The sequence below is a fragment of the Plectropomus leopardus genome, chromosome 19 (assembly GCF_026936395.1).
Source record: "Plectropomus leopardus strain MGB_pleo_1.0 chromosome 19, ASM2693639v1, whole genome shotgun sequence".
NCBI lineage: Eukaryota > Metazoa > Chordata > Actinopteri > Perciformes > Serranidae > Plectropomus > Plectropomus leopardus.
Genome location: NC_142194.1, coordinates 13528837 through 13546275, shown reverse-complemented (window position 1 = coordinate 13546275; position 17439 = coordinate 13528837). Strand labels below are relative to the sequence as shown.

General features: G+C 38.8%; 2 protein-coding genes across 3 annotated transcripts in view; both read right to left on the bottom strand.

The window, feature by feature from the left end:
* Window positions 1–295: 295 nt before the first annotated feature.
* LOC121958590 (dnaJ homolog subfamily C member 7-like) lies at window positions 296–10604 on the bottom strand. The gene is made up of 14 exons (XM_042507624.2): window positions 10478–10604; window positions 5922–6010; window positions 5306–5430; window positions 5064–5177; window positions 4832–4906; window positions 4328–4446; window positions 4050–4203; window positions 3372–3536; window positions 3133–3224; window positions 2966–3039; window positions 2715–2861; window positions 2460–2615; window positions 1934–2014; window positions 296–1820 (listed from the first exon to the last, which is right to left on the bottom strand). The coding sequence occupies exons 1-14, from the start codon at window positions 10546–10548 to the stop codon at window positions 1783–1785; spliced, it is 1500 nt and encodes a 499-aa protein (XP_042363558.1). The 5' UTR covers window positions 10549–10604; the 3' UTR covers window positions 296–1782.
* Window positions 10605–12939: 2335 nt separating this feature from the next.
* The window catches only part of LOC121958382 (zinc finger protein 385B-like), an 83391-nt gene continuing 78891 nt past the window's right edge, over window positions 12940–17439 (bottom strand). For both annotated transcript variants that reach the window (XM_042507275.2, XM_042507276.2), the window contains 4 exons: window positions 16061–16438; window positions 15770–15972; window positions 15463–15561; window positions 12940–14357 (listed from right to left, as the gene is read on the bottom strand). In XM_042507275.2, the coding sequence (XP_042363209.2) occupies window positions 14127–14357; window positions 15463–15561; window positions 15770–15972; window positions 16061–16438 (911 nt within the window). In that variant the 3' untranslated portion in view covers window positions 12940–14126. The remainder of the gene's footprint in view (window positions 14358–15462; window positions 15562–15769; window positions 15973–16060; window positions 16439–17439) is intronic.

Here is a 17439-nt window from a genome sequence, read left to right as displayed (position 1 = left end):
GAAACCACTGATACTGCAGTTTTAGAATACTGACCCCTTAATACATATAGTATTATTTCTTTTTCTTTTTGTCTGTCAAATTTTGTAAATCTCAATTGTTTTATTTTGTCATACCTACTATCTTGTGTCACACTGAATTTGTTAATATGTATTTGTAACTTTTTGTGCAACTGATGTTACTCTCTTTGCTGAATGATACAATTTCAAAATTCAGAGGTGCTGCTTCAATGAGAACTGTTGCATTGCAGATATTATGTAACCATATCTCTGTTAAAAGCATAACATCTAGTTGGTATAAGGTGATAAAGTCATTTATTAAAAATTACTTGTTTGTCAAAGAACGCACATTAAAAACAGCCAGCTTTCACAAGGTACCAGAGTGGCCTAAAACAGCCTGAAGTTCGTATGGCAGTGGGTGTAGATTGGACAAATTAACTCGGATATAAAAGTCTTTGCGTGGTCTATTATTTATTATAAATGGGATGGTTGAGTGGCTCTCTGAAATGTCACATGAATTATTTCAGCTGTAGGGGGAGCTAGTGGTACATAGAGGAGGTAAAGGGGACGAAGAAGAGCAATCAGTGACCAGTGTGTCAGATGACGGTGTTGTGGAGTTGGTGTCAGTCAGTCAGTCAGTGACGTGGTGATGTTGTAACTGCATGAAAATTATTAGCCAAAAGTGCTTCAGTGCCATGGAAGCTGGGGTAATTACTGTCTCTTTCCCAAAAGAGATCAAAACTGCCGATAAAAGACAAACTGTGTGACAGACAGACTCACTGCAACCGCGTATGCAGAGCCAGTCGCTGAATGAAACGTCTGATGCCTCGGCCCAGCGAGAGGAGAGGGCCTGAGATCAAGACAGACTTTCCACAGATGGTTAAAGTCTTTCTTAGAAATTTCAGACTGCTGCTTGGCGGTGTCATTTATAAGAAACATGAATATTAACATTATGGATTTATGGGTTTTTGCCGAATAGTGACGAGAGCTCTAGGATGACGTCAGCAACTTTAGCACCTGGTATGCAATGAGTTACTGTAGTTTTTGATTTAATATATCTTACAATGGAGTCACCAACAACCAGAGATGTAGGAATGTGCTGTGGAGGTTTGCTGCTAGAAGAGAAGTTCACAGAAGAAAAATATTTATGGACACAAAACGCTTTACATTCGAGTCAAATATACAATGCAGCATGGAGAAGAAAGAAAAACCCTGCACGACGATTCTGCATTTGGCAAGTGAGCCAATAAAACCCGGACACACGCCTGCAAGAGGCCAGCGTTGTCCTAAACAGACTGTCCTGAGGTCAGTTTAACATTGAACTTCCACAGTAAATTGGCTCTTGCTCTACGGAGACATGCTGTCCCAGGGAAACCTTAAAACCTATGCCATGTTGCGTCTTCTAAAACTAATCAACCATGATGCTTACTCTTCCACTGGTCACCGTTATGAGGGTTGAGGCAGTTTTACAAGATTTTAGCTTAATCGTTTTGATTTTGGCAAAAGGGGCATGCTCTGAACAGTTGATCCAACCCTCTTTAAAAAAAGACCTTTTAAGCACTTCCATATTTACAACGTTAATTCACAACTTAAGGTCTCTGGATTCTCTTTACTACTGTTTTTAGCATCAATATGAGAAGTCAATTTAGGAGTGAATGCAATAATCAGGAAACTCAAGAATAGTGGGGAGATTTTGCCAGATACTCAGAAGTATGAGCATCAGGAGCTGACTGTGGGTCCAACTTAAATTTGTCCACTGCAGGGCTGCATTCATGCTCCTTCACTTTAGCCAAACTGGAAAAAGAAATTTCCAGGTCCAGAGTCTTGGAAAAAAAAAGAAAAAAAGTGAGTTTTAAGGATGCACTTTTTTTTCTGATAGTTTCTTCCATGCTATAACAAACTTAATGATATCTAAAGTGGGGAAAATAAAACATACCTGGACTCGAATCAAAACTAAATCCTCCTCCTCCTCCGTGGCCGCCAAAGAAAGCCCTGAAGATGTTGTTTGCATCAAAATCTAGACAGAAAGCAGACAGAAAAGCAGGATTAGCTTGTGATGATGAGCTTTAATGATGATGCTTTGTAAATGATGAAGATGACAGCTGTAAAACAAATTATGTAGAACAAAGAGGGGCAATGAACGGCAATGAAGTGCAATAAAGAGTGCAGCGTTTCTTCAGCTGAGACACTTTGGTTGCATCTTGTTTCTACGACACAGCAGAAATAAAAATGCCGACACAAGTTAAAATACTTGCTCTGGATGGGGGGAAGGCTTCAGCATGTAGGGCGAGAGGACGAACCCTCTGGTCTGTGTGGGTGCAGTATTAATTTTTCCTCCATTGTTGTTGGAAGTGACGGATGGTCTCTGTGGTATGCTAAAAGCTGATATGTTCTCTTTCATCCCACTAATGACCTTCAAGCTGTATGTAAATCTGGCCAAAGAGACGACTTAAAGCATTTACCTCCGCCGTCGAAGGAGCAGTCATCTTCCAGGTCGTGTCCATTGTCATAGCGGATCTTCTTCTTTGGGTCAGAGAGCACAGTGAAGGCCTCACCCACCTCTTTGAATTTCTTTTCCTCCTCCTTCTGCACCTCTGGAGTCGCTGCGCTGTGGCGGTCTGCAAAACGATGACACAATTACAACAGAGACCTTAAATAAATAACGCCCAAATGTTAACAAAGTTTCTGTATGTCTGTATGAAGAGTGAGTGTTCTACCTGGGTGGTGCATAAGGGCCCGTTTGCGATAGGCTTTTTTGATCTCGTCCTCGGTGGCGTTCTTGCCGACCCCCAGCACCTTGTAGTAATCTTTCCTCTTGCTCTTCTTCAGCTCCAGCTGCGCCGTCTTCAGCAGATGCTTGTGATCTAAAGTGAAAAAAACATGAGTGTGTGAAAACGTGGCCAGCTGGTAAATCAATTAAAACAAGTAAAGATGCAAAAAAAAAAGAGAGAAAAAGACAGCATCTCACCTGATGTTTTTTCTGTCTGATAAACTTTTTCATAGTCCCGTACAGCCTCCTCATACTGCTCTGTGGTCATGTAACTGCACGGTCACAAAAAGTCACTCAAAACTGAACTATTCACACCAAAACACACAAATTAGGACGAATGTTCTCATATTGACTGCGTAGCATACCACTGAGCTCTTCTTAAGTAGGCCTTGATGTAAGTGTCATCTAGTTTGATTGCGCTGGTGCAGTCTCCAATGGCTTGTTCAAGTTTCTGCAGCTGTTGAAGAAGTTAATGACAGTGAACTGATTAAAACGCTAGAAGAGTCTGAGCACTGTGACAAGCTGATTTTTCAAAGCAAATAATCAGAGATCATTGTTGATCAAATGCCTGCAGCTGGTAACATGTCGATGTATCGCCTCTCACCTTTGCTCCTGCCGTGGCTCTGTTGCAGTAGAGTTTAGCGTTGGTCTTGATGTTGTTGGGGTCTATCGTCAGGGCCTCGGTATACAGCTGGTAGGCGGCTTCATAGTTGCAGCTCTTAAATGCCAGGTTGCCCTCCTCCTTCTTGGCTTTCAAGGCTTTGGCATTCTGATTTTGGAAGAGAAGTCATCATGTTCAGTCTACTCAAACTTCCAGTGAAATTTACGCCATGTAAAATGTGTTCTCTGTATTTCAGCATGTCTCCACCTATGGATCAACCACGTTACCTGGAGAGGCATTTTTTTTAGTTAAAGCCTTCTTAAAAGCTGTCTGTGGAGTTTTCTTGTAAACAAAAGTTATGTTTACATAGTGTTTTTTCTTACCAAACTGTACCGTGTGCATACTTGGGGGCTGACAAACATGTCAAACGCCTTTTCTTCCTATGAAACATTTCAAAAGCTGACTTTTTTTTGTATTTTAAAGGTCCCATATTACACTCATTTATAACAGGTAAACATGTTGCAACGTTACCAAACATTCATTTCTAACCTTATCACCCCCGGCAGGATTAGTCACACAATTTGGGTTATTTTGCTCTTTCTTACACAAACAAAACACTTGGTGGCATACAATAAAATTTTTGCACTAATAAGGAGAAAGCAGACAAAACGACCATCTTACCCTGCAAGCGAGCCGGGCCTTTTCGTGGTCAGGTGCCATGCGCAGAGCCTGGACAAAGAACTGTACAGCTTTATCGATGCAGTCCTCGTAGTAGAGACACAGGCCTCGGACGTAGAGTGCATCTGCATTTGTGGAATCCATTCGCAGGATATCACTGTACGGAAAAAAGTTTGTCAAAAGATCCGCCATGAAGAATCGGTAAATCCATTCTTCTTAATGAAAAGTTACTAAAGCAGGCCCTGTACTCAAATCTAGACAATCATACACCATGAACATACCTTGCTACAGACTGGGCTTCAGGATAGCGTCCCAGCAGAGCCAGACACTCGGCCTTGAGGATTTTAAAGCGGTGGCAGGCAGAAGCCACAGCTAAGGCTCGGTCCATGCAGTACACCACCTGGATCAGGACAAGAGCCAATTGACCTCAGCTGTTACACTCTATCATTTCATTCACCCATAAAGGAAAGGACATTTGGATCTTTTTAAAAGCCAATATTTTTTATCATTCAATGTAAAAAAAAAAAAAAGAGTTAAATTCCCAGTCAAAGAAGCTGCTGAAAGAGTAAACAAAAGTATGTAAGTTGTCAACTACTAAACCTAGTTATGCTGAAATCTTGGGCCTTTTACAAAATAAATAATGTTCATAAATCACAATAGATGTTGCTTAGAACTTTCAGTTATCACTATGACCATTAGCCATAGAAATAAAATTAAAAAAACATGACTACTGATATTGGGTTGTACTGTTTTGTGAGTTTGGTGAAAGAAAGAGAATAATGTACCTTTCTGAAGTCCCGCTTTTCAAAGCCAAAATCTGCCATTCGTTCGTATTCCAGTAGCATCGCTGCAGTCTTATTCTAAAAAATAACAACGATTATCTGTCAACACTTAGTTACAATGTCAACAGATACATTTGAGCTGCATGGTTCATCTTTGTCTCCAAGACGGCTTTGTACATAATTTGATGGATTCCTGCACAGTGAAGAAAATGTGAAAAGTTGAGGTGATTCCTACCTCCTGCTGAGCCTCTCTGTTGCTGGGCTCCAGCTCCAAAACCTTCTGAAAGCAGCGACTGGCAGCCATGGCATTTCCCAACGACAGGTGGCACTTGCCCTCACGTAAATGACCCTAAAGGACAGAAGTATCAATCCTCCTTCTTAGGATTTTGTAAAAAACTTGTTTTTCTGAAATGCAGCTGATGTTTTTTTTAAGAATACATGGTGTCAAAAACTTACAGTGATGATGTGCAAACTGACCTTCATGAAACAGTCATCCAGCCGCACAGCCTGCTGGGAATCTTCCAGGGCCTCACGAAAGCGACAGAGCATCATGAGGGTGGCCGCCCTGTTGCCATAATAACTGGCAGTTTTGGGACTTGCATCTTGAGATACACAGGGGGAAAAAAATCTGTGTTACACAGGAAAACTGAGATGAGGGTACAGATTACAGATCTGACTAGAGCAGGGGTTCTCAACCAGGGGTCCGGGGTCCCGCTGAGGTCAACTGCAGCAATCCTATGTGCAATTATTCAAATGTGCAATATGCAACTCTTGAGTGTAGGCTGTATTTAACATGTTACACATATTGTATGTGATTTTATTGCTATTTTTGCGTATGTTTATCTTTGTTGTTTATTGTTGAAACTTTGCACACATATTTATATTTTTATATTTTAACTTGCATAGTATTTTTATACACTGCAGTGTAGCATAAGGCACAGTTTTACACAGGGTTGACTCTATTGCCAAAAGACATTTCACTGTTATTTTTGTTTTGCTGATTTGCTGCGACAGAGAATAGTCACAATTTGTCAACTGGAGAATATGAACAAAGGTGTGTCAACAGGTAGAATGAAGTCAATGGTAATCTAACCTATGGCCTTAGTATAGTAGTTGAAAGCCTCAGAGTAATCCTTCTTGCTGTAGTAAGCATTTCCTTGTTCTTTGAAGCCTTCAGCCTGACTGCAGAGAGGAAAAAACAGAAACCAAAGTCAAGCTTGTACAGGTGCTTTAAGATGATAACCATAATTAGACAATACAATATAAAGCAAACTGTTTAATCAAAGCCCCCCAAAAATGAAGATGTACAGAAAATGACTGCAAAAGGTATACTACCCAGGATGTTCCTGTATAGATTCAAAAGTAATCCTTTCAAATTATCACGTATAACCCACTACAAGTCAAGTCAAGTCAATTTTATTTATAAAGCCCATTATCACAAATCACAGTTTGCCTCAGAGGGCTTTACAGCATACGACATCCCTTTGTCCTTAGACCTGCACATCGGCTAAGCAAAAGCTCCCAAAAAAAACCTGTAATGAAGGGAAAAATGGTGGAAACCTCAGGAAGAGCGACTGAGGAGGGATCCCCCGTCCAGGAAGGACAGAAGTGCAATAGATGTTGTAGATAACAATTAAATTACAGTGTGTTACATTGTAATTATCTGCAGAGACTCTGCCGTCTGCGTGTTCAGGATGTTCACAAATACAAACACAGCGGCACTCAGTACGTTTACATGCACGGTTAGGTCGAGCTATGCTTATAGCTTAATTAGGCAATTTAATTGGACTACTGTCCTTGTCCCAGTATTCAAGTACAGAGGGAGAATCGATTTATTGACGGAAATATGTAGGACCAATGTGCCCCCTTTCAACTAGTTGCTCAACTAGTTGCCTATTACGTCACATACCAAACAAGTTAGCAAGCAGCTAACAGGTTGCATGTCAAACGGTGAAAACATAACTTTTTGGCGCTATACATTTCGTATGTACTCTATACTGTACTTTTTACCTTCATCTTGTTTTGGTTTCTTCTTTTTTTTTTTTTGTTTTTCAGGCTGTCTTCTACAAATGTATGCAGTTCGACTTGCGGGTCAAAGCCCGACACGGGGACTATGAAGCACACGTAGAGCGCCTTGGTCGGTTCAAGTCCGGTTGATGTGTGTATATCAGAGCGCAGCTCAGTTTCCAACTGCTTTATCTAGGTGTGACTTTGAGAAATGTATTAAGTTCGATTTCAGTCACACTAACATCTTTATATGCGTTTGAAAAGTCCAGTTTTAGTAAGAGTAACGCCATAATTCAACTTTTTCTAACATCACACAAACAGAGTGGTTACATAATGTTTATAACAAGTAGCCACCCAGACCAGCTTGTATCTATCAGAGAATTTCTTGCACATGAGGCAGAGCCTGAAGGGACCGGACTGTGGTGTGTTACACCTGGAACTGGGACAGCAGAGAAGGGCACGCACAGTCCTGATACACAACTTCTGGACTAAACATAGCAGTGAAATTCACCTGCTGCAGGCCTTTCAAAGTGCCAAGAGTTCGAGGGTAAATGAGGATTCACATAAGGAAGAGGCTACTGCTCTGTTGGTCACTGTGGGGTTGAAGCGTCGTTCAGGCCACACCCCAGCTAGTAGAGGGACTGAGTTCATGTGCATGCACGGAAAAATATTCAGGTGCTGGACAAAAAATGATATACTGCAGGGCATAAAGGATGTCTGCGCACTGTTCTGCATCCAAGTAAATAGTGTAATTATTGCTTTTTCTCTTTCCAAGGCAACATTTCCACCAGAAGATAATTTTCATCAGTGTGACACAGAGAACAGGCATTTGCTGTAGAGACAGTTCAATGCAGTAATTACTGCCACGACAAGAAATGCCTGTTCCCTCCTTCCAGAGAAACAAACTTATCTGACGCCTAACAATGAGTAAACCTCTGACCTCAGCACCGCAGTTAGTGACATCATGGTGAGTCTTTTAGCCAACAAACACCTTTGATTAAGATTGGATAAAGAATCAAATTTTACCCTTAGGAAGGAGTGTGGCAGCAGTTTTGTGCTGTGTTCCAGCAGTTAGGACAAATAATTGCTCAAATAAGTAATGCTTTGTAAAAGAAAATACAAGCAAAATCATTGATTAAGATGCACTCTATTTTAGAATAACACACTCATTGGTTAGTCTAAAAAGGCTAAGAAAAATGAGAAAGCATGACTGCAGTTTGTTATGTATGAAACATGCCGTTGTCATGGTAGATAATAAGCACATATACTCTTAAACGGAGAACAGCACATGAATAAGAAATGTATATAAGTTATTTCAGTGGCCTTGGAAAGTTCAATCAACATTTATGAACATGAGCGACTCTCTCTCAAAGCCACAAACCAGAGAAGTAAGTCATTACTGTGGAGCCTTATTTTATGGACACACAGGATGTTTGTTTTTGTTTGTTTTTTTAATACCCAAATCAACTTTAATCTATTGAAAATGTACCCATATACTCAGAACATTCTCTGTGTCATATAAAACATCTTCCCAATTCATTGTCAACCAAGCAGCTCCAGACTTTATACTTGAAGACATTGCAAATTTGAGTTTTAACGCTCTAGCTTTCGTATTTGGAAGAGATTTGATCATGCTTAACCGTGTTTTTGTACTGTCTTAGACCATAGGAACAACATGCATTAAGAAAATTAGCAGAGCATTTAAATTGTAATACTGTATGCGAAATGTTGTTTGAAATAATTTGACTAACAAAAAAATTTAATTAATTAAAAAACTAGAGGAATGTGTTTCTTATGATCTATGCTCATCTTTCATTTTATGGTACTAAGTAGTCATGTTTCATAAGCAGTAGCATTTTGTTTTGTACATAAATTCAAAATTCTGAAGAGCATATTGGCTGGTATGAAAAATACTGAAGCTAAATATTGAAGGTTCAAGTAATAGTGATTAGGGAAACTACACACAGAAACATATTCCTCAAGTTCAGGATTCCTTAAATATTTCAGACATATGCCAAAAAATGTTTTAATTTAACCAAACTCTTATAATTTTTACCTTTTTTTTTTTTTTTTTTTAAGGCGTAAAAGGCTAAAATGTTTATTTCAATACTAATATGTTGCTGGTCTTGAGGTGATTTAAAAGCTGACTTCTTGTTATCAAACCAACCTTAAATCAACACTGTGTTGCTAAGTGGAACACCAACATTACATCACTCCTTCTGGTGCTTTGGATTATTTCAATCTCTAACACTTTAATGTGAGAGTGCAGCCATTCCTGTTTTTTTCTAAGGTCTAGTATTGAATTGTTTTGTAGATACTTAAAGGAATACTTAACCCCCAAAATGACCAGTTGTATTTCAGTTGGTCATGCTGTGTTACCTTAAATTTGCAGAGAAAACTTTGTTTCCTGGCATGCCTCCAAGGCATACAGAAAAACAAAAATGTTTTTTTTTTATTTATTTATTAAGAAAAAAAATATTATATTATTATATTAATATATTATTATTATTAATTAACTGGAGAACACATTAAACTATAAAATCTTATCAAAATATCCATTTACTCTAACAACTCCTGTGGTAAAGTCTCAGTCATAAATGCTCTGTATTTCCCATTCATGCATTTTCAGCCTCACTGTGAACTGAAAGTGAAACTTATCTAAGCGGTCTTCGGAGAATAACTCCAGTTTTGGGATTGTTTTTTGTTTGCCTTTTTTTTTTTTACGAAAATGCGTGTATTGCGTGAGAGTTTGTAAACAGATGTTTTGATGTCTTTTTCTGTTAGACATCGTCGCTTATGGGATGAAAAATCAAGTTTTCGTTGACAAACTGATAAACAAATGGCCATAACGTGTGTACATTTTCCTTAAAACAATAACCTCTTTTTATTGGAACGACATGTGTTACTGAAAGTTTGGAGTGAACAAAACTTAGCACTAACAAAATACACAGCTCACATATGTGACAGGACACCAATAATATGCAAAAAGCCCCGCCAGGAAGACTGTCTACCAGATGCTTTCGTCGTTAAATTGCCTATTGAAATCTTCAATGTTGAGTCAAAACACAAAAGTTTAATAAATTGGACTGTTTTAAATGTCTCGGGAGGTTTTCTGTAACCTTATCTGATGGTTTGAGTACCAGGTCGAGCTAATATTATCTGTCTGTCTCTATGGAACTTTCTCGAATGAGGACAGGCAGACTGCAAACGTTACTGTCCACTAGCAGACTGAAAAATGTGTCCGTAAAAACACATTTAATAACCAGCGAGTCACAAATAAAATAGTTTTGGAGTAGCTGGAGTCGAGCATGTGTGAAAGCATGCTAATTAGCTTAGCTATGTTAGTTTCTTTAACGAAGAAGTTGCGATGTGAATTTGACGAATCGACCTTTCTCGGTGTAATAAGAACCGATGAAAGTATGATAACGCCATTTTTTGTCATTTGCGAAACCAATAAAATGTAAAATTAAGCTAAATGTGCGGTTTTCCCCACACAGCTAGCCTCGTTAGCTTGTCTCCGCGTTGTTGTTTCCGAGCCTTGTCAGCTATCGTCGTTTGAGTTCACTCAGTGAATCCCGAGTTATTTTCACATTATAAACGAAATATATACAAACAAAAGAGACAATATATGTAAGTATTTACCGCTCCATGTCCTCTGGACTGTAGATTTGAGGGTCTGTGTCCACCGGCACGTCGATGTCAACAGCTGCCATTTTTTCTGGAAAGGACGACCACGAAGTGACGTAATTTCCGGGAACTGATTGGTTTCTTTTTTTCTAGTTTTTTTTAGGTCACAAGAAACTAGGCCACTGACAGAAAAAGGAAATGTAGCATCAAAAATAACATAATAAGATGTAAACATAATTTTCCCAAAGCAGCACTTGCATCATATGAATATTTCTTTTTCTCTATATAAGAAATTCAATTAAATTTAATCCAATTTAATCTAATTTAATTTAATTTACCATTTTAAACCTAGGCAAATTGGCAGCATCAAATATATAACATGTAAACAGTTTTATCAAAGCAGGACTTGTGTCATATGAATATTTTCTAAATTTAAGAAATTTAATTGCACACACACACACACACACACACACACACACACATAAATCTGAGGGTAAGATTAATGCATTAATATTTCAAACTTTGCCTTCAAACTAAATTTTACAAAACCGTAGCCTTATGTTAAAGTTGGCTACATAGTGTGCTACTTACCACATGTTCCTTACCCATTAAGCTATAATTTTTTCTACATTAATCGTTTAGTGTACAAAACATTAAAAAAAAAACAGAGAGAAAAAACAGTAGCTTAATGTGACTTCATCTGATGCGTTTTCCAACCAGCATTTCTGAACCATAAAATATTAAATTTAGTATAATGTAAGACCAGGAAAACTGCAGATCCTCATATTTGAGCACCTGTAAATATTAGGTTCTTGGCATTTTTGATGAAACCTAATTTAAATTATAAATTCAGTATCAAAATATTTCCTAATTAATTTTTTTGCATTTGTTTTTATGTCACTGTTATTATGAAAAGCATGGTTACTAGTTTTATTCACAATCAGATGTTTGTCTGATTGATATAAACGTATATATGTGCAGGAAATAGCTCTGTCATCTTCCTATCTGCCTATCACACACCCTTGTTCGAGATTACTTTGTTTGCTAAATACCACTAGAGGGCACTAAAGTATCATAATCTACAGGGTATACTCTGTGTGGTGGATATATCAGCAATGACTTTGTGATATTTTGTCCTATTCAAACACCATACAGCTCTCTGTCAGCTAAGGATTCATGTTAAGAGTCACTTTGCATATATTTATGTTGGTGGTTATCAGTACATAAGTGTTTCTCAAATCTTCAGGATTTCAGTGACTCACCACACATGTAAGTACAATTTATATGGTGCACTTTAGTTTATGATTCATTTTGTTCCAAAATAAATGCAATTTTCCTTTTTTCCTTTGCTGATGATATTCACTGGCCTCTGAGTGATCTGAAATAAAAACAGTCTCCTTCTGATGATACAAGGATTACTCAGTGTGCGCCTTGATCAAAGACCTTTACAACCCTCTGAGACCTGCCCAGAGACAGCAGGCCAACAGTATATGACACAAGTAAATGTGCTTTGGGTGCTTAGGGGCTTTGAGCATGATGATGGAAGTATATGTGGGCCATTTCAATGCTAAATTAAGTCTCATAAGTGGTTTCAGCAATTTTTGGGTTGACATCATTTGTTCCACAGATTTGGTGGTAAATTGTGGCATTTTTGACCACTCGTGAATTGACACAAATGGTCAAAAATCTCTCAAAAATATTGCATTAAGACACCGAGATCTCGAGGAACACTACAGAAAAAGCACATGCTGTGATTTGGCATAAAAAACTTTTTGACATTTGGCGATTTCTGTAAGAATTGCATTTTGCAGTGGTTAAGTGGTTAGATGGCAAACGCGTCTATTTTGGAAACTGCTAAATAAAAATAATTCTTTTTTTTTTTTTTTTTTAAATTTCATTGTCAATATAACTATGAAAGTTGTTGCTGTAAAGTTTCATTAGGCAGTGATTATCCTTGAGGTCACAATAGTTCATTTTTTACAGTGATGTTCATTGAACAAATTCTGATTAAATTGTTTCTATGGGGACAAACATCATCACACATGAATAAAAGTGGGCTCATTGAATCCAGCTTCAGCTTTCTAGTCATACACAATTTATGCAACTCCAAGACTGTTTAGGGACCCCAGTATGCAGAAATATTAAAATACAACAGGATAAGATATTTGTACTGCATGCCAAAACTGCAGGGGACTAGCATAAAGCAGGCATGTCTGTAAAGGGGAGATTTGTGGGTATCCACAGAACCCATTCTAATTCACATATAATTTTAGCACTAAAAATCAACCCGCTACAGCCTCATAAAAACAGTAATGTCAGCTGGAATCACTGATGGGCCCCGGGTTTCATAGGGTTAAGTGTTCTTGTCCACTCAACTTTATTCATACATGAAATAAGCCAATATTTACTGTAAATCTCTAATGAATGGTAAAAAAGTGTAATTTTTCCATTTGAAGAAAGAAACTAACACAGCTGTGTAAAAAAACACTATTTATAAGTTCATATAGAATACAGTATCGACATTTGTAGCACATAATCATTTACATTATTGCAATTGATGCACAGTTACACTAGTTATTAATTTTACTAGGTGACACTTCAAAAATACATATTGCTTAGGATGATTCAGCACAGTCTGTTGGGAGGGGATTTCTAAAATAAATGAATGGGGTTTTTAATACAGCTCTAAAAAAACAGGTTTAATAAAGATGTCAAAGACACATTGTGGATAATTCATTTAAATCCTGGGGAACAGCACACATCAGTCAATCTCTTCATATTGCACAAACAGCATCAAGCTGTTGCTATATCGTAACTTATCTGGCCACACAAGTCTAAAATTTTTGTACATAAAATAATCTCATTATATGCATTAGATGTCTGTCTCCATATGGTGAGTATTCTTGGCATCGTATAAGGGTGGTGGTTGATTGTCACCTCATAACACAGAGAGCGTGAGAAACACAGACGCAGAGGAGAAACTAATGTATGTATTTGTCTTAAATAAATTAAAAAGAAAAGGCATCCACATCAGACAATGGCTGGAAATATCCTCAGCAATCTGGAGTTACGAATTACCGTTGTCTTTTCGTAGAAATAGCCTCTTTCATGAGAGTTTATTACAATCTGGATTTTCTTGATTTTGGTTATACGAACTAAAGCAGGAATGAAGTACTGTACTAGTTCTCCCAGAGTACACCTAGAATTCTCTGAAACTGAAAGAATTTTATCAACAAACACGTAGTAACATTTACACACCCTAGTGTTTTATCCTATTATTGTCTCATAAATAAATCTAGAGGATGCTTGTCATTATGGCTTCCAGAGGGGTCCAGACCCCGGGGAACATGCACTCACAAGTTTTGTTGAGAGGAAACAGCTGAGTGACGGTCCTTCCTTTTTTAAAGGGGGGGTGGGGGGTGGGGTCAATCAGCACTGAAATCTCAATCCACACCAGGGGATTTTGCATACTTTTCTTACGACTTGAACCTGCCAAACTCGACATGCTGACATGATCCTATCGCGGTCCTCGCATAGTGTCCTGGTGTCCCTCAGGGGGTCCCATGATTTGTCCTCACGACCAAGTTAAACTTTTCTGCTAGTCCAGCTTTCGCTAGTTCAGGTCCACTTTACTGTAGGTCCTCCAGTCTAGTGTGGCTCATTGCTAGTAAGGAGAGAAGATGATAGGTGCATGTGTGGCCCTTAGAGGTCCTGGGGCCGGCCTGAAGAGGGTTGGGCTGATCAGGGGACCCTGGATGATAGCTGTGGGACCCGGGGGTAGCCGTAGTGCCAAGGGTCCGGACGCCATTGTGCACAAGGCAGCTGGATTGAGGGGGCTGGTCAGGAACCCTGCCGGCAGGGCCTTAGAGAGCTGCTTCTGCAGGGCCAGTTTAGTCTGGGCAAAAAGATATATTAAATCTGAACATGAATAAGGTCATGTCTACACGTATAGAGATAATTTTAAAAATGATGTTTTCTATGTTTTGGCCTCCCCTCCCCACACAGAGTTTTAGGTCACTAAAACAGAATTTTTTAGAATGCTGTTTAAGGTCTGTTTTTATTAAAAAAAACTCCAGTTACTGTGTATCTAACTGGACATGTAGAATGGAGTGTTTTCACACATGCTCACTGCATGCCAAATGTTGCTTAAAGTAATGGTGGTCTATAGTTTTGTTAGTTTTTTTATTTTACCTATTGTTAGCACTGTTTGGTCAAACGACTACTTAAAACTTCAACTTAGTACTGCTACATTTCACAGATGAATTGAGGTGTCTGCTGCACCCAATGTTATTTTGAATGCCTCAGCATCTGTGGTGAAATGTCCACCAGAAACAATGGTTCTGGCCTGGCCAAACCATCAGATGCTGGGACAGTTTAAAGAATGGGGTGTTGATGAGGAGAGGCAGGAAAACATTTGCATGTCCAGACTCCTTTATCTTCATATCAAAGGGGAATCAACAATGATGAGATCTCGAATCAGTGTTTTGAAAAACAGACAGAATTCCAACACACTGTCTAATTTATTCCAAAAAAAACCTTATTCAATAAATGTTTCTGTTGTCAGACCTTCATCAGCTTTTTTAACCTTATGAGAGTTATAATGTTAAAGAACCTGATAAATGTCTGACAACGGTACATGGAAATATAATATATAATATAAGTTTTCCAGATATTTGGATTTCATCATAACCCAAAGTATTGGACAAATTTAAAATTCTGACCTGATAAAAGCGCTAGAAAAAAGTCAAGAGGCTCACCAAAGTCATTAAGATTCAACATCTGGGAACAATGAATGTCTGTACAAAATTTCGTGCTAATCCATCATAAAGTTAAGATATTTTAGTCTGGATCATAGCAGTGGCTTTGATATAGCAAATAGAGGCACTTAGTAATTTTTTAATATTATTTGTGTCATCTGACTTTGTATTGTATTTGTTCTTTTCAAATGTGTGTGTGTGTGTGTGTGTGTGTGTCTGTACGTCTGTGTGACAAATTCTTACCGCTAAGATAGCACTGGGCTGTAGTTTATTATAGGGGGTGAACTTCGCCTTGACAGGCTTCCCAGCCAAACGCTCTTTGTGTCTCCTGCTGCTCATGTGCTAAAAGAGGACAGGGTTACGCAGAACAGTGACTCAGTGAGGGCAGCTCTGACTAACAAACTAAACAACAGCCTTCAGACTGGGTTGTCTTCCTTGTAGAACACAAAGATTAAAGATTCCACATTTTTTAAAGGTTTTGTACAGTGTTCAGTAGTTTCATAAAGTAGAAAAATTGTCACATTTATTATATCAAGCTGAACTCACATACCTGCTTCAGCTGTGTTTCTGAGTTGACGGACACCTGGCACATTTCACAGTGAAAGGGCTGGCTGGACACACCCACCACGGCTCTGGTCTTGCTGGCCATTCGCTGCTTCATTCTGCTGGCGGGCCTAGGCAATGATGTCATCTTAACCCTGCGCTGTGACTGGCTGCTGTTGTGACCATCGAGCATCTGTTTGTGCTTAGAGCCTGATTCAGCCAAACAATGAGGAAGACTGAATGTCAGAATAATAAACGAACATTTAGTAAGTCATATCAGTAGTAGTGTAGAACATACCACTACAGTGAGCCTCTAACTGGGAGCTGGAGTTGACCGTCACTTTGCACGTTGGACAGTGAAGAGGTTGTTTTTTGTTGCTCTTGGCCTCCTTAGCCTCCTCCACCTTCAACACTACCTCTACCTCACCTCCTGTGGAGCTCCCCTGAGGGTCAGTGAGTGGGGCTGAACCGGTGGCTGGGCTGCTCCCTTCCACAGGTGGACTGTCTGAAGGCAGATCAGAAAGCTGACAGCCAGGGGAAATTTCTGGGGACAGCTGAGGAGAGCGGAGTGAGGAGGAGTCTGTGGATAGAGGCTGAGAGGACGGAGTGGGTGCCAGCGAGCTTTCCTGGCCGTTTTCTAGTTGATGCTGTGCAGGTTGGGAAGAAGTACTTGGACCTGTGGACATGTGGATGAGCATAAAAGATGCACTATGAGCCCATTTAGACTCACAATATGATATTTTCTTTAGAATTTTATCTGGATGAGGATTAGGGATGGGGATGGTTAATTTCTATTCCTATTTTGATACAATTATCAAGACTCCTTAACAATCGGAGTCTTAAGCGATACCCAGATCGATACTTTTCTATTACTTGGTGGAAAGACGAAGCAACAATTTTTTGCTTTTATTGCTTAACAATCTACTGTTTCTGAACAAAACAAAACATTTCTAGCCTTCAATAAGCTTGGTGATGTAACATAAAACTAACAATAGCAAAAATATATTAGCAGCAATGAAAACATTTTATTCTATCACTACTATCCATTTTAAATTGCAGAGAAAACAAATGTTTTTTTCTTGGTCTTACGTTTGATCACATCATGATGACTTTTTATTTACCTTTGCCTAATAGGTCATTTTGCTGAGCTGACCTTGAACGCATCACAAAGAAACCTTATGTAACCTTGTTTATTTAGCTAACTAGCTTTAATGCTGCCGATTTCGATTCGGGATTCAACATTGGATTACTATCTTTAACTGATGGGACCACCAAATTCTTATTAGTCCATCTTTGATTCAAGTGGATGTTTGTGTCAAATTTTTAAAAAAAAATCACCTCAAGGTGTTCTTGAGATATCACATGTTCACACGAATGAGACAGCAGCAAGGTCAAGGTGACCTTGAACTTTGATCTATGAGAACAAAAACCTAATCAGGTCATCCTTGAGTGGACATTTGTGCCAAATTAAAAAAAAAACACCAAAACTCCCTAAAGAGATATCACACTGATAAGAATGAGGCAGACAAGGTCACAGTGACCTTGAATTTTGACCTATAAGCACCAAAATTTATTCATCTTTAATCCTTGAGTCCAAGTGGACATTTGCGCCCAATCTGAAGAAAGTCCCTCAAGGTGTTCTTGAGATATCACATTCACAAGAGGCGGATGGATGGT